The following is a 13461-nucleotide window of genomic DNA, read 5'->3' on the forward strand; positions in this document are numbered from 1 at the left end:
GGGTCCATCAACCATGTCTGGGGGCATGCTTTGTTGTTTGTAGTCTCACATCTCGAGCATCTCGCCACTTTAGAACAATAATTCCATTTTTTTTTTTTTCCCTTGGCGATCATCTCCCATTTATTTAGCTTTAAGTACATGATTTTATGCATAAATTTTTTATTCACTCATAATGTACCAACAACTTGAGTTTTTTGATGAAAAAACAATAACACCAGATGGTAGCGGGTATAAAAATTATCTAAGTACAAGGTGTGACCTTCATTTAGAAGTCTTTGCGATAACTCTTCGCAGACCTTTGCAGCTTATTTTATACGGATTTTATCTAATTTCTATTTTATATAATTTCTACGGATTTTATATAATTTCTAGATTTACCTGAATAGATCAAGAACATAAACTTGAACAACTTGATTCTATACCCGTTCACTTTGTTTGGTATATACTGTCAGAATATCAGCCTGCCCCTCCAAGGAATAAGAGTTTCGTCAATGATGAAATTGGGGAAAATTATTTTCTGATATTTCAGCTGCAAAACATCTATCAGGTGTTTTATCTTACTGAGCCTGTCACCTGGAATAGCAGTTTCATTGTCTGAAAAGTGAATGAGGTGCAACAACAATTCAAATCTGTTGTGAGACATAATTTTGTTACTAAATTATTCTTATAGATAGGTGTGGTTGACCAGTAAGATGCAATACTGCCCAATATTACTTACTAGTCCCATCCACATAAAAAGCCTGAAAAACTTTCTCATCTCATCAGCAGTTGTTGAAACCCTCTTTTTTAGACGACTCTGCCATGAAGCTCAGGTACTCTGAATTTTCTGTTTGGCCTATCTGTTTCTGTTACAATAAGATTTATTACTTCATCAAAAAAATAATGAAAGCGTCTCAAGGTGAGTAATGTTTCTTGATATGTCTATTTGCAGTCCCGATTTGCCTGTAAAATCAAATCTTTTTTGGCGTTCTTCATATTCAGTCCATTCAGTAGCTTCATTTGTTTCATTCGCTTCAATCTCAGGTTCTTTGGTCTTTTCAAGTTGCTCATCAGTGTTTTATTCTGCCATCCAGTCTTGAGGCACTTCTTCAATATTTTCCGGTATTTCAGTATCTCCTTCATCATTTGAAGAAATATCCCAGTCAGGATCCTTTACTGAATCATCAGAGTTGAAATCTTCTTTTTCATCTTCAGAATTACTACTAAGATTTTCAGCAATTTCTCTCAGTTCCTCTTCTTTTGGTAATTTTCTTTTAGCCATTGCATTTTAAATTTTAAAAATCTTTTTTTTTTTTTTTTGTTTTCACAACACACTTGTACAAACTTGCGGACAATACAGCACAATAATAATGGAGATAATACAATGCACTAACGAACTTGTTTTCATAAAATCTCTAACAATACTGATGCTTATTACCACGTTTGAGAATTTATTTTATTGCAGCATGTGCAATAAACTAATCAAATGACCTTCATATGCCTGCCGTAATAGTGTCACACGTATGTGGCTGACATGGCTTCTCACGAAATAAAGTTGGCCACATATATGCGACACAGAAAAACTCTTTTTTGATATTTTAAGCAAAAAAATGGCATAACACTGACATTACAATATTTATTTTAGAATTACTATTCAAATTATTTACTAAATATTTTTTGGCCCCAGGGGATTTTCCCCCCTTAAACTAGCATCAATTTTATAACCGTCCTTCTCAGTTGAATTTGTGTCCCCTCATGTGTGTAGTCTGAGCAAGAGGAAGAATCCCATCAGCACTCAGCTTGCTCAATCCATTTGAAGCTTTAAACACCACAGTCAGATCACCAAGTAGGTGACTAGTCTTCGGGTACTGCATTTGCAGAGCTGAAGCCTTTCTTGGTAAGAGCACCACTTTGTTCCATTCACCAGTCTCATTGCTCTGGTAGCTCCAGACCTGTATGCAGTACTCAAGGTGTGGCCTGACCATTGCTTTATACAATGGGATAATCACCTCCGCATCCCATGAGCTGTCCTGGCAACCTGTCTACACTGCTCAGGAAACTTCATATATGATTGCACAATTAACTCCAGGTCTTTTTCATTTTCCACTAAGTGTAGTGCCACATAGTTGGTATGTTACTCTGGGGTTACTTCTAACCTTATGCAGTACTTGGCATTTGTCAGTATTCAACTTAAGTCGCCATTTCTCTGCCCATCTGCCTAACTTTTCTAGATCCTGTTGCACTAGCATACCATTAAGTCTGATGTGCCTTCATCAGTATCATTGATAAATATAGAAAACAACAATGGCCCAACACCGAACCCTAAGGGACTCCACTAATAACATTATTCCATGAAGAGTAGTGTCCGTATCAAAAGCTTTCCTAAAATTAAATTTTGCATCCAGTTCCTATGTCATTAACCACCATAGTATCTAATCAGATTGGTCAGACAAAACTATGCTACTACTGCAGTATAATTGCAGCCTTATCTAAATGACCTGCATTACTTCAATTACCAGTAACTTCATGTCACCCTTTGTTCCCCCTTTGTGAATTGGGGATACATTCATACATCTCCAGTCTGGGGACCTATCCTGAATCCAAGGATGCTCTCATAATTATGACCAAGAGTTTGCTTACTTATGTCACTGTCTCCCTTAATATAATTGGGTAGTTCCCACCTGCACCATGTTTAACTTCAACAGTTTCTCTTCCTTTTTTTGCTTGGTTATTACAAAATGATTTAGCTCCCTGTTAGAGATTTGATAAACTTCTCGCATCCACCTCCCTAAAGAATTCTTTGTGTGAATGTAGATGCAGAATACTCATTCAGTTTGTCAGCAGCATGAGCAGGATCATCAACAGTCAAACCATCTATATCAGGTGTGGCCAACTTAATTTGTAACGATCTACTTTTTTTTTCTTCAAAATGTGCCATGATCTATCATCTCAAGAATTTCATTTCACATGGTTAAAAAAGTTAATCAACACATTGAAAAATGTTGTTTATAAATTTTAAAATTAAATACAATTCAGAATTCTTCTTTTAAATTCATACATATTAAAATTTTTAATTTATGTGAAGTTTGTGTCTTAATGTCATCTGCCAAGCTTTCAAAATTGGGAAATACTGTGATAAGGCCAACCGTAAAGAGTCTTCTGTATGCAAGTCCATAAAAGTAGAGCAATTTTTCATCTTTCTTTGTTTCAAATACGAAAAGGCCAATTCACGTAGATAATGTGGAACCAAAACAGCAGTTTAAAAGTTCACTGCATTTTTTTTACATTTGGGTACCTTTCTCGGCAAATATATTTCCAAAAGTCTTTTTCTGTTGATCTGGCTTTTAGGAAGATATTGTTTCGTAATGTAAATAATTTCATTTTCAAGTAATATTTTCTCCATGTGAAAAATCTTAGTGATTTTTTTTTTTTTTCCCTGCAATTTGTTTCGTATCTAAGCCGTCATTAAATGGATAAGAAATATATTGAACAATGTCTTCAATTGTTTTAAAATCACAACCTGTTTCAAAATCATCCACAACTTTCTCAATTTCAGAAACATATTTCTCACTATTAAATTCAAACATAGGATATTTTTGCAAATGATCTTGCATATTTGCAAAATGAAATTTTTTTTTCTTTGAGATCCTTAGCCATTGCCTTTTTATTTTTTCCTTATTCCAAATTCAGATCACACAACCAGCACATTCTGCCTTGGGGGTTGCCACTGTGTTGCGTGATCATCAAGTGCAAGCTCTGGAGTTGATGTGGGCAGCAGAGTGCTTGATGGGCTCCTCAATTTAGATCCTTCGAAGGCATCCACCCTGTCCTTCAAGCTCTCGTATAGGCCCATAACAATGCTGAGTTGTAGCCTGATTTCCTCACACTCATTACATTGTGCGCACACAAAGACATTCCCCTTGGCAGTATCATGTCCTGTACCTGATTACTCCACAAACACTCCATATTTTGTAGCTGCTGATAATCATCTACCCTTTGATCAACAGTTTTTTTGTTTTGTTTTTTTTCATTCAGCAAATTCCACAAATATCCCACACTCCACTTTAAAATCTTGTCCTTTATCTAAACATTGTTTTTCCAATAAATGTGCTAAGGCTGTTCAAGAGAAGAATGTTCCATATTGTAATTGGCTTGTTTCCAATTCTTCAGTTTCATTTTCTGCCTACACCAAAGCTTGCAACAATTGTAAAGCAGTTATCAATCAGTCCAAACTAGGTTTTGAACAGGCTAAGGGTAGAAAACCTGCTTCTTGCCCTAATGGTAGCTGAGCATTCTTATCTCTTGCCAAAGCTATTGGCTGCAACTTTTGCCCATCCCTGCCCCCACCTCTGTTAAAACCAGATGGTTCTGTTGTCACTTCAGCCAAGGATAAAGCTGATCTGCTAGCATCCCATTTTTCTTCCAACTCATGTATTCATGATCTTGGTAAAACACTTCCCACCATTCCCAACACCATTCAATGCCTCCTGTGGTCTTCCGTCAAAAGGATGTCAGAAGGATTTTTACAAAACTTGATGCTCAGAAAGCTCCAGGTCCTGATGGTATTTCTCCACTTGTTTTCAAAACCTGTTCTTTGCTGGTTTTTTTTTTTTTTTTTTTTTTTTTTGCACTTTCTTATTCCAAAGGTATTTTCCTTCTTGTAAATTTGCTTGTATCCAGCCAGTTCCTAAAAAGGGTGACAAATCCCTCCCATCCAATTATCGTCCCATTGCAATTACTTCCACTCTTTCTAAAGTAATTGAGAAATCAATTAACTGCCAACTCTTAAACTACCTAGAAACCTTCCATCTGATCAATGATCGCCAATATGGATTCTGTCAGTGTCGATCCACTGGTGATATTTTGGCTTATGTTACACATTTATGGACAAATTCAGCGGAAAAGTTCGGTAAAACACAAGCGGTTGCCCTTGACGTCTCAAAGGCTTTTGATTGTGTTTGGCACAAGGGTCTTCTAAACAAGATTCCATCTTATGGTTTGCCAGCTGGGTTTTTTTTTTTTTTTTTTTTTTTTTGTAATTGTTTTTTTATTGGTTATCCAGTTTTCTCTGATCACTCACTGAGGGTGATGGTAGATGGCTCTCTGTCTTCTAACGTCTCCACTAATGTTGGTGTCCTCCAAGGTTCATTTCTTTCCCCCACTCTTTTCCTCTTGTATATTAACGACCTTCCACTGACTGGAAATCCTATCTATAGTTTTGCCGATGGTAGCAGATTGCATTCCCTTTTCCAGTTTGAGAACCCTTGCCCTGCTCAATCAGCTTCAACTTCTCAAATATCTGCTACCAATTCCTTAAATGCCAATCTCCAAGTAATTCTCCAGTGGGGAAAAAACAACTTATTTGATTTCAATCCTTCTAAAACTCAGTCTTGTCTTATATCTTGCAAAAAGGATTCTTCTGCTCCTATGCTTATCTTTGGCGACACTCCGATTTCTAAGCAAGTTGATATATCTCTTTTGAGGATTACTTTGACTTCTAATCTCTCTTGGCACAAGCACGTTACAAATATTGCTTCCTATGCATCTAAATAAACTTTGTTTTCTCTTTTTCGCTCTCGGCGTTACTTTTCTTCCAAACAGCTGTTCACTCTGTACAACTTGGAAATCTGACCTACCATGGAATATTGTTCCCACATCTGGGGTGGTACCCCCAAAACCCCTGTCAGGCTTGTAGATTCCATTCAGAAGAGGGCAGTTAGGCTAATTAATGACTCATCTCTAACAGAGTCTCTCCAGTCACTGTCTCATAGACGTACTGTTTCTGCTGCATGCCTTTTCTACAGATACTGCCATGGGCACTGTTCTTCTGAATTGGCTTCTATAATTCTCACTCTCTCTTTCAAAACAGTCTGAACACGTGCCTCCACCAGCCAACATCCATTTACTGTCTCACCTCAAACTCACAGAACCAACTTTTCATCTTCCTCTTTTATTCATTCAGCTGCCGTTTTATGGAACACCCTTCCTTCATATGTATTTCCTGAAAATTACAGTCTACAGAAGTTCCAGTCTAATGTCAACAAATATCTTCTGTCATCTTCTCAACTTCCACCCCAAGCACGGTACTAAGTACTATAGGTTCTAATACCTCTCATTTGGGGTTTTCATAAAAAATATATATATGTGTAGAAATACAACTAATCAGATCACTTAATTTACTGGTAAAATATGGCAAAAATGCCAGATCACACAATCCGTATCTTGTAGCTGCTGATAACGTGTCCCTTTTGATTGTCAATTCTTTTTTAATTTCATTCAGCAAATTTCGAAATATCCATAGAAACTTACTCCAACTCAGCCACCTCACATCTGTGTGTAATTTCATCGAGTTGCAATTTGAAAAGTTCCTTTGAAGAGATTGTCCTCTGGTTGAATTCATGATTTTGAAAGCTATGTCCATGACACTTTTAGTATTTAATCTTTTGTCAGCTAACACTTGTTGGTGGATGATACTGTGGTAACTCAAAAAATCTGGGAGTTCATCATCCTTTTTGGCACAATGTGATGAATTCATTAAGAGGCCCCATCATTGCTTTAGCTCCCCATCTGTTGTTATTGATACAAGCTGAAATAGTGGTAATTTAATTTATTGAATAAAATTTTTGAATGCATTCAATATATGAAGACCTATAGTTCTTTCTTTTAACCAAACCATACCCAACAATTCTTCTCTAGTGGCAGAATCATCGAAAACCATGCGAACAAAAACGACAAATTTAGCTGTATCACTGATGTCTGTAGATTCATCCATTTGTAAAGAAAAGGGCACAATTAGTAATATGAGCACTCAATTGTTCGCTCACATTTTTACTCATTTTTTCAATGCATCGCATCACAGTATTTTGAGATAATTGCAGACCTTGAAGAGCACTTTTAATTTCATTTTTGTTCTTAAATTTTTCAAAAAGAGAATTTATTTCTAAAAATGCATCTTTGATGAATTGACCATCAGAAAATGGTTTGCATTTTTTTGCAAGATGACTCACTTTAAATGATGCTTAAGGTACTGTTTTTGATTGTAAATTAGGTGTCGCGAAGAAATTTTGTTGTACGAATAATCTGGATTTAAGTTCTTTTAATTTATTTTTTTCTAAGGTCACTATTAGGCGGAAAATTCAATTGGTATTTACCATGGAGTATGCTGAAGTGCCTTTCTAAATTTCCTTTTTTTTGGGCGTAGCCACAGAAGCATTGCAAATCAACAACATTTTTCTTTTATCATTACAAAAGTATTCTAATTCCCACTCTTGATGAAAATGATATGTTTTACTCTTTTTCGTAATATTCATTTTAAATCAAAGGGTGTTAAATTAATGTGTAAGTACTGTCCAGTTATTAATATTAAGTAAGCTAAATAAGAATTCGTCACATCACGTGCTCTCCACAACGTAACTGCATAAATTTTCACCTGACAAGCCTAGTGGCTGCACGGCGACAAGAGTAGTCACATGGTTCAACAGATTTGTAAAAAGCCTATGCAGTTGGGTGCATAATAATAACAACATTTAGATTTTGACTAATCTATTTTTTATATATATTTAAAATTCGTCTTGATCGACCGAAATTAAAGCCGCGACCAACTGATAGATTGCGATCGACTTGTTGGCCACCCGTGATCTATATCAAGTGGATCAATTTGATTCATCTCTCCTCCTAGTGTGTATATAAGTAAAGAAGTCTCTGCTGCTTTTCTTTGTATTCTCTGCCAAAGATTTCTCATCTGCCTTTGCTTTCCTAACCTCCTTTGTGACTTCATTACAGAATAGTTTATATCTACCATAGGCTTCTGTGTCACCTGATAATTTGTATGCGTTTTTCTTCTCTGCTGCAAATCTCATCAATTCATCTCGCATTCATTTTCACGTATACTTTGAAGCTTGGTTGGTACGTAAAGCTTCTATGATTAATTCCTTGAATGCTTCCCATTTAGAATTTGCTGTAGTAACATCATCAGTTACTCCCACTGTACTGAATTTAAAATTTGTGCATTACAGCCTAAGTTGCTGATGCACCAACAAATCTAACAAAAACTGTCTGAGACCATTGTACTCAACGTTACGAAATCAATACACTGCGATCACTATCAATAATCAGATGAATATTACTCCCCCTTGTTGCCTCCCTAACATGCTTCGGTAGAAAACAGTCAACCAATAAATCCACACAAGTCTTGCTATTATGTGAGTGACCAATGCACAAGTTCCAGTCACTATCTGGAAGGTTAAAATCCCCCATCATAAGACATTCTGTGATTTACTGACCCACTGTATTTCTCCGTACAGTTTTTCTCTCATTTTTACCTTTTTTGCCTTCCCAGTGCTTATGTCTCACCAAACTGACTCAACATTGCACTGGCCACCATGTTAACTGTATGTGCTGCTTTAGATTTTATGTGCTTCCTAACTAAGAGCATAAGTCCCCTTCCTTTTATGTCTGTCATTTCTGTACACATTGTCTCTCCATATTCAAATTCGGAATCCCTTATATTTGATGACTTGACCAAAACTTCAAATTTATTTACTATGCTCCTGGCACTGGTGTGCATGCACTTGTTCTTACTCTTAGTTATCCTAACACAGCTCTTGTATTTACTTGTTTCATGATGACTTGAAGCAGTCCTTGAAATCCCTAGCACCTTGCTTTTTAAGGCATTTGCTTATATTTCAATAGAATCAGTTAAGGTTCACTTTACCCTGTGCATGCTGCCATTGTTAATCTGTTAGTCTATATATCCACACAAGTTAGCAGTTTTCTGACCCATTTAACATTGCATCGATATTATCAGCAAGTATTCTTGCACCCTTTTTATTTAAGTGTATCCCATCCCTGTAGAAGCAGTCTCTCCTGTTAACAAGTACAGAACGTACTGAGAAAAATTCTACCCCGTGAGCCTTGCAGGCTTTCCAGGGCCAAATTGATTGTCAAGCCTCTCATCATATACTCCCTCCTATCTCGTTTGGGCAGAATTGCTGACGCCTTCAAATTTAACCCGACTCGCGATTATTTATTTAAGCATTGCCCTGTACTTTTTACTAAGTCTGCAGGTCTACTCTTAATGTCATTTAATGCCAATTTGTACAACAATATCACATTTTGTGCCCTGAAAAGGTGATATCTGCTTTACATCATCATTAGCTTTTGCCCCCCTGGCAGATGTACCATGTTCTTATTCCATTTATCCTTTTTGCATAAAATATATCTCCCATTTCCCTGATAATAGAGTCACTGGCAACACCTAGCTCCTGTGGGACCAGTGCATTTTGCCTTGTGAGTTGCAGCTGTGTTGCTTGATGTGCCCCCAGTTTAAATCCTTCAAGAGCACCCGCCCTGTTCTTCACTCTAATAAAGACCCACAGCAATGCCCAGTTGTTTCCTAATATCCTCACACTGTATATCTCTTGCATACAAAGACATCCCCCTTAGCAATATCATGTACCTTTTCTGAAAGCTCTGGAACCCTTATACAAGCAGTACATTTCATTAGGCTGCAATGCTCCAGACCTGTACACAGTACAGGTCTGGGGGCATCATTTTAGGAAGGATGTAGATTTGCTTGAGTGTGTACAGAGAAGGGCAACAAGATTGGTGAGCGGAATGAAGGGATCCTCTTACCAAGAGAGGCTTAAGTTCTGTAAATTGCAGTGGCTGGAGACTAGGCACCTGTGAGGTGATCTGATTGAGGTGTATAAGGCCTTGAATGGGTTGAGCACTTTGAATTCTGATGGGGTTCTTCCACTTGCTCAGATTATGAAACTAAGGGGACATGAATTCAAATTGAGGAAAGACAGTTGAAGAATAGATGTGTGAAAATTCGCCTTTAGCCAGCGGGTGGTTAATTGCCGGAACAAACTTCCATCTGTCGTTGTGGAAGTTGATAGGTTAAATAAATTAAAGGAGGAACTGGACAAACATTTAGAGGGAATGGCTGTGTAAAATTTATTTTATTTTTTTTGGCTGATGCTACATAAGCTCATACGCTTGCGCTTTCTTGCATCGCGCCTCTATTACTATTCAGAGGGCAATCCCCCACCTGTTCATTTCTACCACTACGAGCCATGGCACTCCTACTGCCTTGAGCCTTTTGCTTTGCTGCTCTGGTCTGAAGCATATTTTGGTTCAAATTTAATATAATTAAAAATGCTACACTAAACATACCTTAATGCAGTAATAACAGTATGCATCAGTTATCCTATGAAGTTTACATGATTAATTATATTTAATTAAAATTTGAATGTTCTTATCAATACAAATAAATGGTGGCAGAAGTCAAATGCGGTTCCTTAAGCAATTGGCACCTCCGTAGCCAGGTGGGCAGGAGCAGCAGTGCGTAGCACATGCTTCTTGATTAGACCGGGGTTCGAGCCCATGACCACCAAATACGGAGGATGCAGAAAGGTCAGGGAATGACCACCGCATATCTCCAGAGCAATATGGCCTTAGTTGCTAATGCTCCTAAAAACCAAATAACAACAACAACCTTAAGCAATTATCAGTGATAAGTAACAAAATTGCTGCATAATCAGAGAATCATAAATAATAACTAAGATGAATATGGCTGAAACAAAAGTAATGATGAACAAGTATGCCACAGAAAGGGATATAATGATTGAAGGGGCAGTAATTAAAAATAGTCATATATTTATCTGGGACAAGTCATTAGTTGTAATAATGATAAATGGCTGGAAGTCAAGAGAAGAATAAATTTTGGATGGATAGCATTCAGGAAATATAGTCGCATACTGAGGAGCAATATCCCAATTTGTCTGAAACGTAAAATAGTGAACCAATGTATACTCCCTACCATGACTTATTTTTTTTTTTTTTTTTTTTTTTAGGAGCATTAGCAACTAAGGCCATATTGCTCCGGGATATGCGGTAGTCATTCCCTGACCTTTCTGCATCCTCCATATTTGGTGGTGATGGGCTTGAACTCTGGTCTAATCAAGAAGTGTGTGCTACGCACTGCTGCTCCTTCCCACCTGGCTACGGAAGCGCACCCCATGACTTATGGAAGTGAACTTGGGCACTCACCAAAAGAATGGAAAAAATCAGACTGTTAGATAAGAAGAGAAACACATGGATTAGGCAGTAAAAGACATTCCTATCAAAACTAAAGAACTAAAATCATCTTGGGCAGGACACGTAGCCCCTAAGCCATGATGGCAGATGGACTAAGAAAATAACAGAATGGTACCTGAAAGACAACCGATGGCAAATTTTTTGCCAGATGAAATTCATGAGTTTGTGAGTAGTAAATGGATGGCCATTTCACAAAACAGAAGGAACTGTAAAGTTGCTGGAGAGGCCTTCATCCTGCAGTGGATTGAAAATAGCTGATTATGATGATGATGAAATAATAACTACACTTTTAATTTTAAATGAAAAGTTAAATGCAATAACAACAATTCTCTAATTCATGAGTTATGCAACAATAATACTACTATCCCACCAAATTTGAATTTATGTACTAGGCATTGTATGTACTGTTCAAACTGTTGCACTTGGAATTTAAATTAATTATAATATAAAAAAAAAAATTATCCAACTAATGCCAACCTATATGATTCGAACTTTAGAACTACTTATTTTCTACAGTAAAAAAAAATTAGAATTCCCCTACCACTCACTATAATACTATAACAATGGTGGCAAGGTTCGAACGATACAAAGGTTTTACCTATATTAAGTAGTAACCTACAAAATCTCTAGCTAAATTAAAAATAAACTAAAGGGTGTTACTAGGACTATAAAGCTATTTGTAGAATACGATTTAAAGTGAACAGGTGAATAAAATGCCAAAAACTTATCCATTTCCTGGAACTGAAAATTCTTTGACCAGCACATGGATACCCTTCCCAATAATTAATTTTCATCTCCAAGGAATATTTGTAAGCTGTTTTCGATATTTCGAACTTAAAACAGAACGCAGAATAGTTTTTTATTATTATTTTTTTTTTATTATTAATAAACCATTCTGTCATTCATCAGGTTGGTGTATATTGTTGCAGTTACTGTGTTTGATTATTTTCCCAACAATTTAGTTGTATACGAAGAATACTAACATAACTGAATCCTATTAGGTAATAAATTTAATACATAGTTTTTAGAATCAAATTCTAAAACTGTGTTTTGAAACCAAACTAACATTTGTATTACCAAAAGTATTTAAAAAAAATTTTTTTTTTTTTTAAAGTTTCATGCACTATAGCCTTATTATTTTTTAGGGATCGTGATAGAGACAGAGACCGTGAGAGAGAACGTCGGCGAAGCCGAAGTCGCAGCAGGGAGAGACGAAGGCGTAGCAGGAGCAGGTATAGCCATTGTTTTATGAATGGTTGTTATTTGAGTTAAGATTGTTTCTACCCTTCATTGAAATTTTTCCCCATTTGAGGTATTTTATTTTTAACAAAATATTGGTTACTTTGGTACATACATACTAATTGTGTTATTTATATTCCTTATTTATTTGTAGATTGTGTTAAATATACTTACAGATGTTATACAGGAACTCCCCGACTTACGTAATATTCGACTTTACATAAGTTTTTGCCAGCCGGCGCAAACTTAAAAAATCGTGGAGTATTTTGCATTACATAGGAATAAATGGAGATACTGTGAAAATATCATAATGTGAACCCAATAACACATTGGTTTGTTTTTTTTAATTCATTCCAAGTCCTTGGAAGTTGAAAATTTTGCTATATTACTAAGCTATTTATCTCTCTAAAAGGTCATATTTATAATGAAATTGCACTCCCCTTTCATCGTTATCATATGTTCCCATTATAAGAATCAATTTTGAACTCCTTTGATATTTTTATAAAGCATGTTTCTGGAGGTCATGACCAAAAAACAAAAACAGTTTGCACTTTCCGGTTTATTGGGCTTTTCTCTTAGTGCATCTAATTATAAACGGTTAGTAGTAAACTCGATCTTATTGTATTTGCAATAATCCCGATAACTTGTGAGTAACATTCAAATGCATTCATGACAGCTTCAGTATTTTTGATACTTCTTGATGTTCTTTTTCTCCCACTGCTGATATTGTGTACAGTTCCGCGCTTCTCAAATTTATCATACAGATGTGTTATTGTTGGATAAGTAAGGGCCCTTATTCCATGTTGTCTTTTCAAATTTCCAGTATTGTTTAAAAATTGCCTTTCTCTCATCAGAACTTAATTGTGTGTTCTCTACCATTTCTATGGGTTTCAGCTAATCTGAAAAAATAAGCAAGAAAGTGTGCAGGCACACATTTCACATGCTTAATGTGTTTAGAAGCAGGTAAATGGAATTCACTGATAGTTTTGTATGTCAGTAATATGTGTGTGTAAGAGCAAGTCCCCCACCCAAAATAAACAGAATAAGTTTTATTTCATTGAAAATAACATAACAGTTTGAAAATTTAAAATTACATTTTTAAATATTCAAATTTTCATTTAAAAAAAAAAAAAAAAAAAAAAA

At 36.1% G+C, this 13461-nt stretch overlaps 1 protein-coding gene across 1 annotated transcript in view; it reads left to right on the forward strand.

Annotated features, from left to right (window-relative positions):
• The window catches only part of LOC150077339 (U1 small nuclear ribonucleoprotein 70 kDa-like), a 230287-nt gene that overhangs the window by 203513 nt on the left and 13313 nt on the right, over window positions 1-13461 (forward strand). Inside the window, exon 9 of the mRNA XM_090385619.1 lies at window positions 12225-12311. Coding sequence (XP_090241745.1) covers window positions 12225-12311 — 87 coding nt within the window. The remainder of the gene's footprint in view (window positions 1-12224; window positions 12312-13461) is intronic.

The sequence above is a fragment of the Mastigoproctus giganteus genome, chromosome 12, assembly GCF_048544385.1.
Source record: "Mastigoproctus giganteus isolate SK-2022 chromosome 12, ASM4854438v1, whole genome shotgun sequence".
NCBI classification, from domain to species: Eukaryota; Metazoa; Arthropoda; class Arachnida; order Uropygi; family Thelyphonidae; genus Mastigoproctus; species Mastigoproctus giganteus.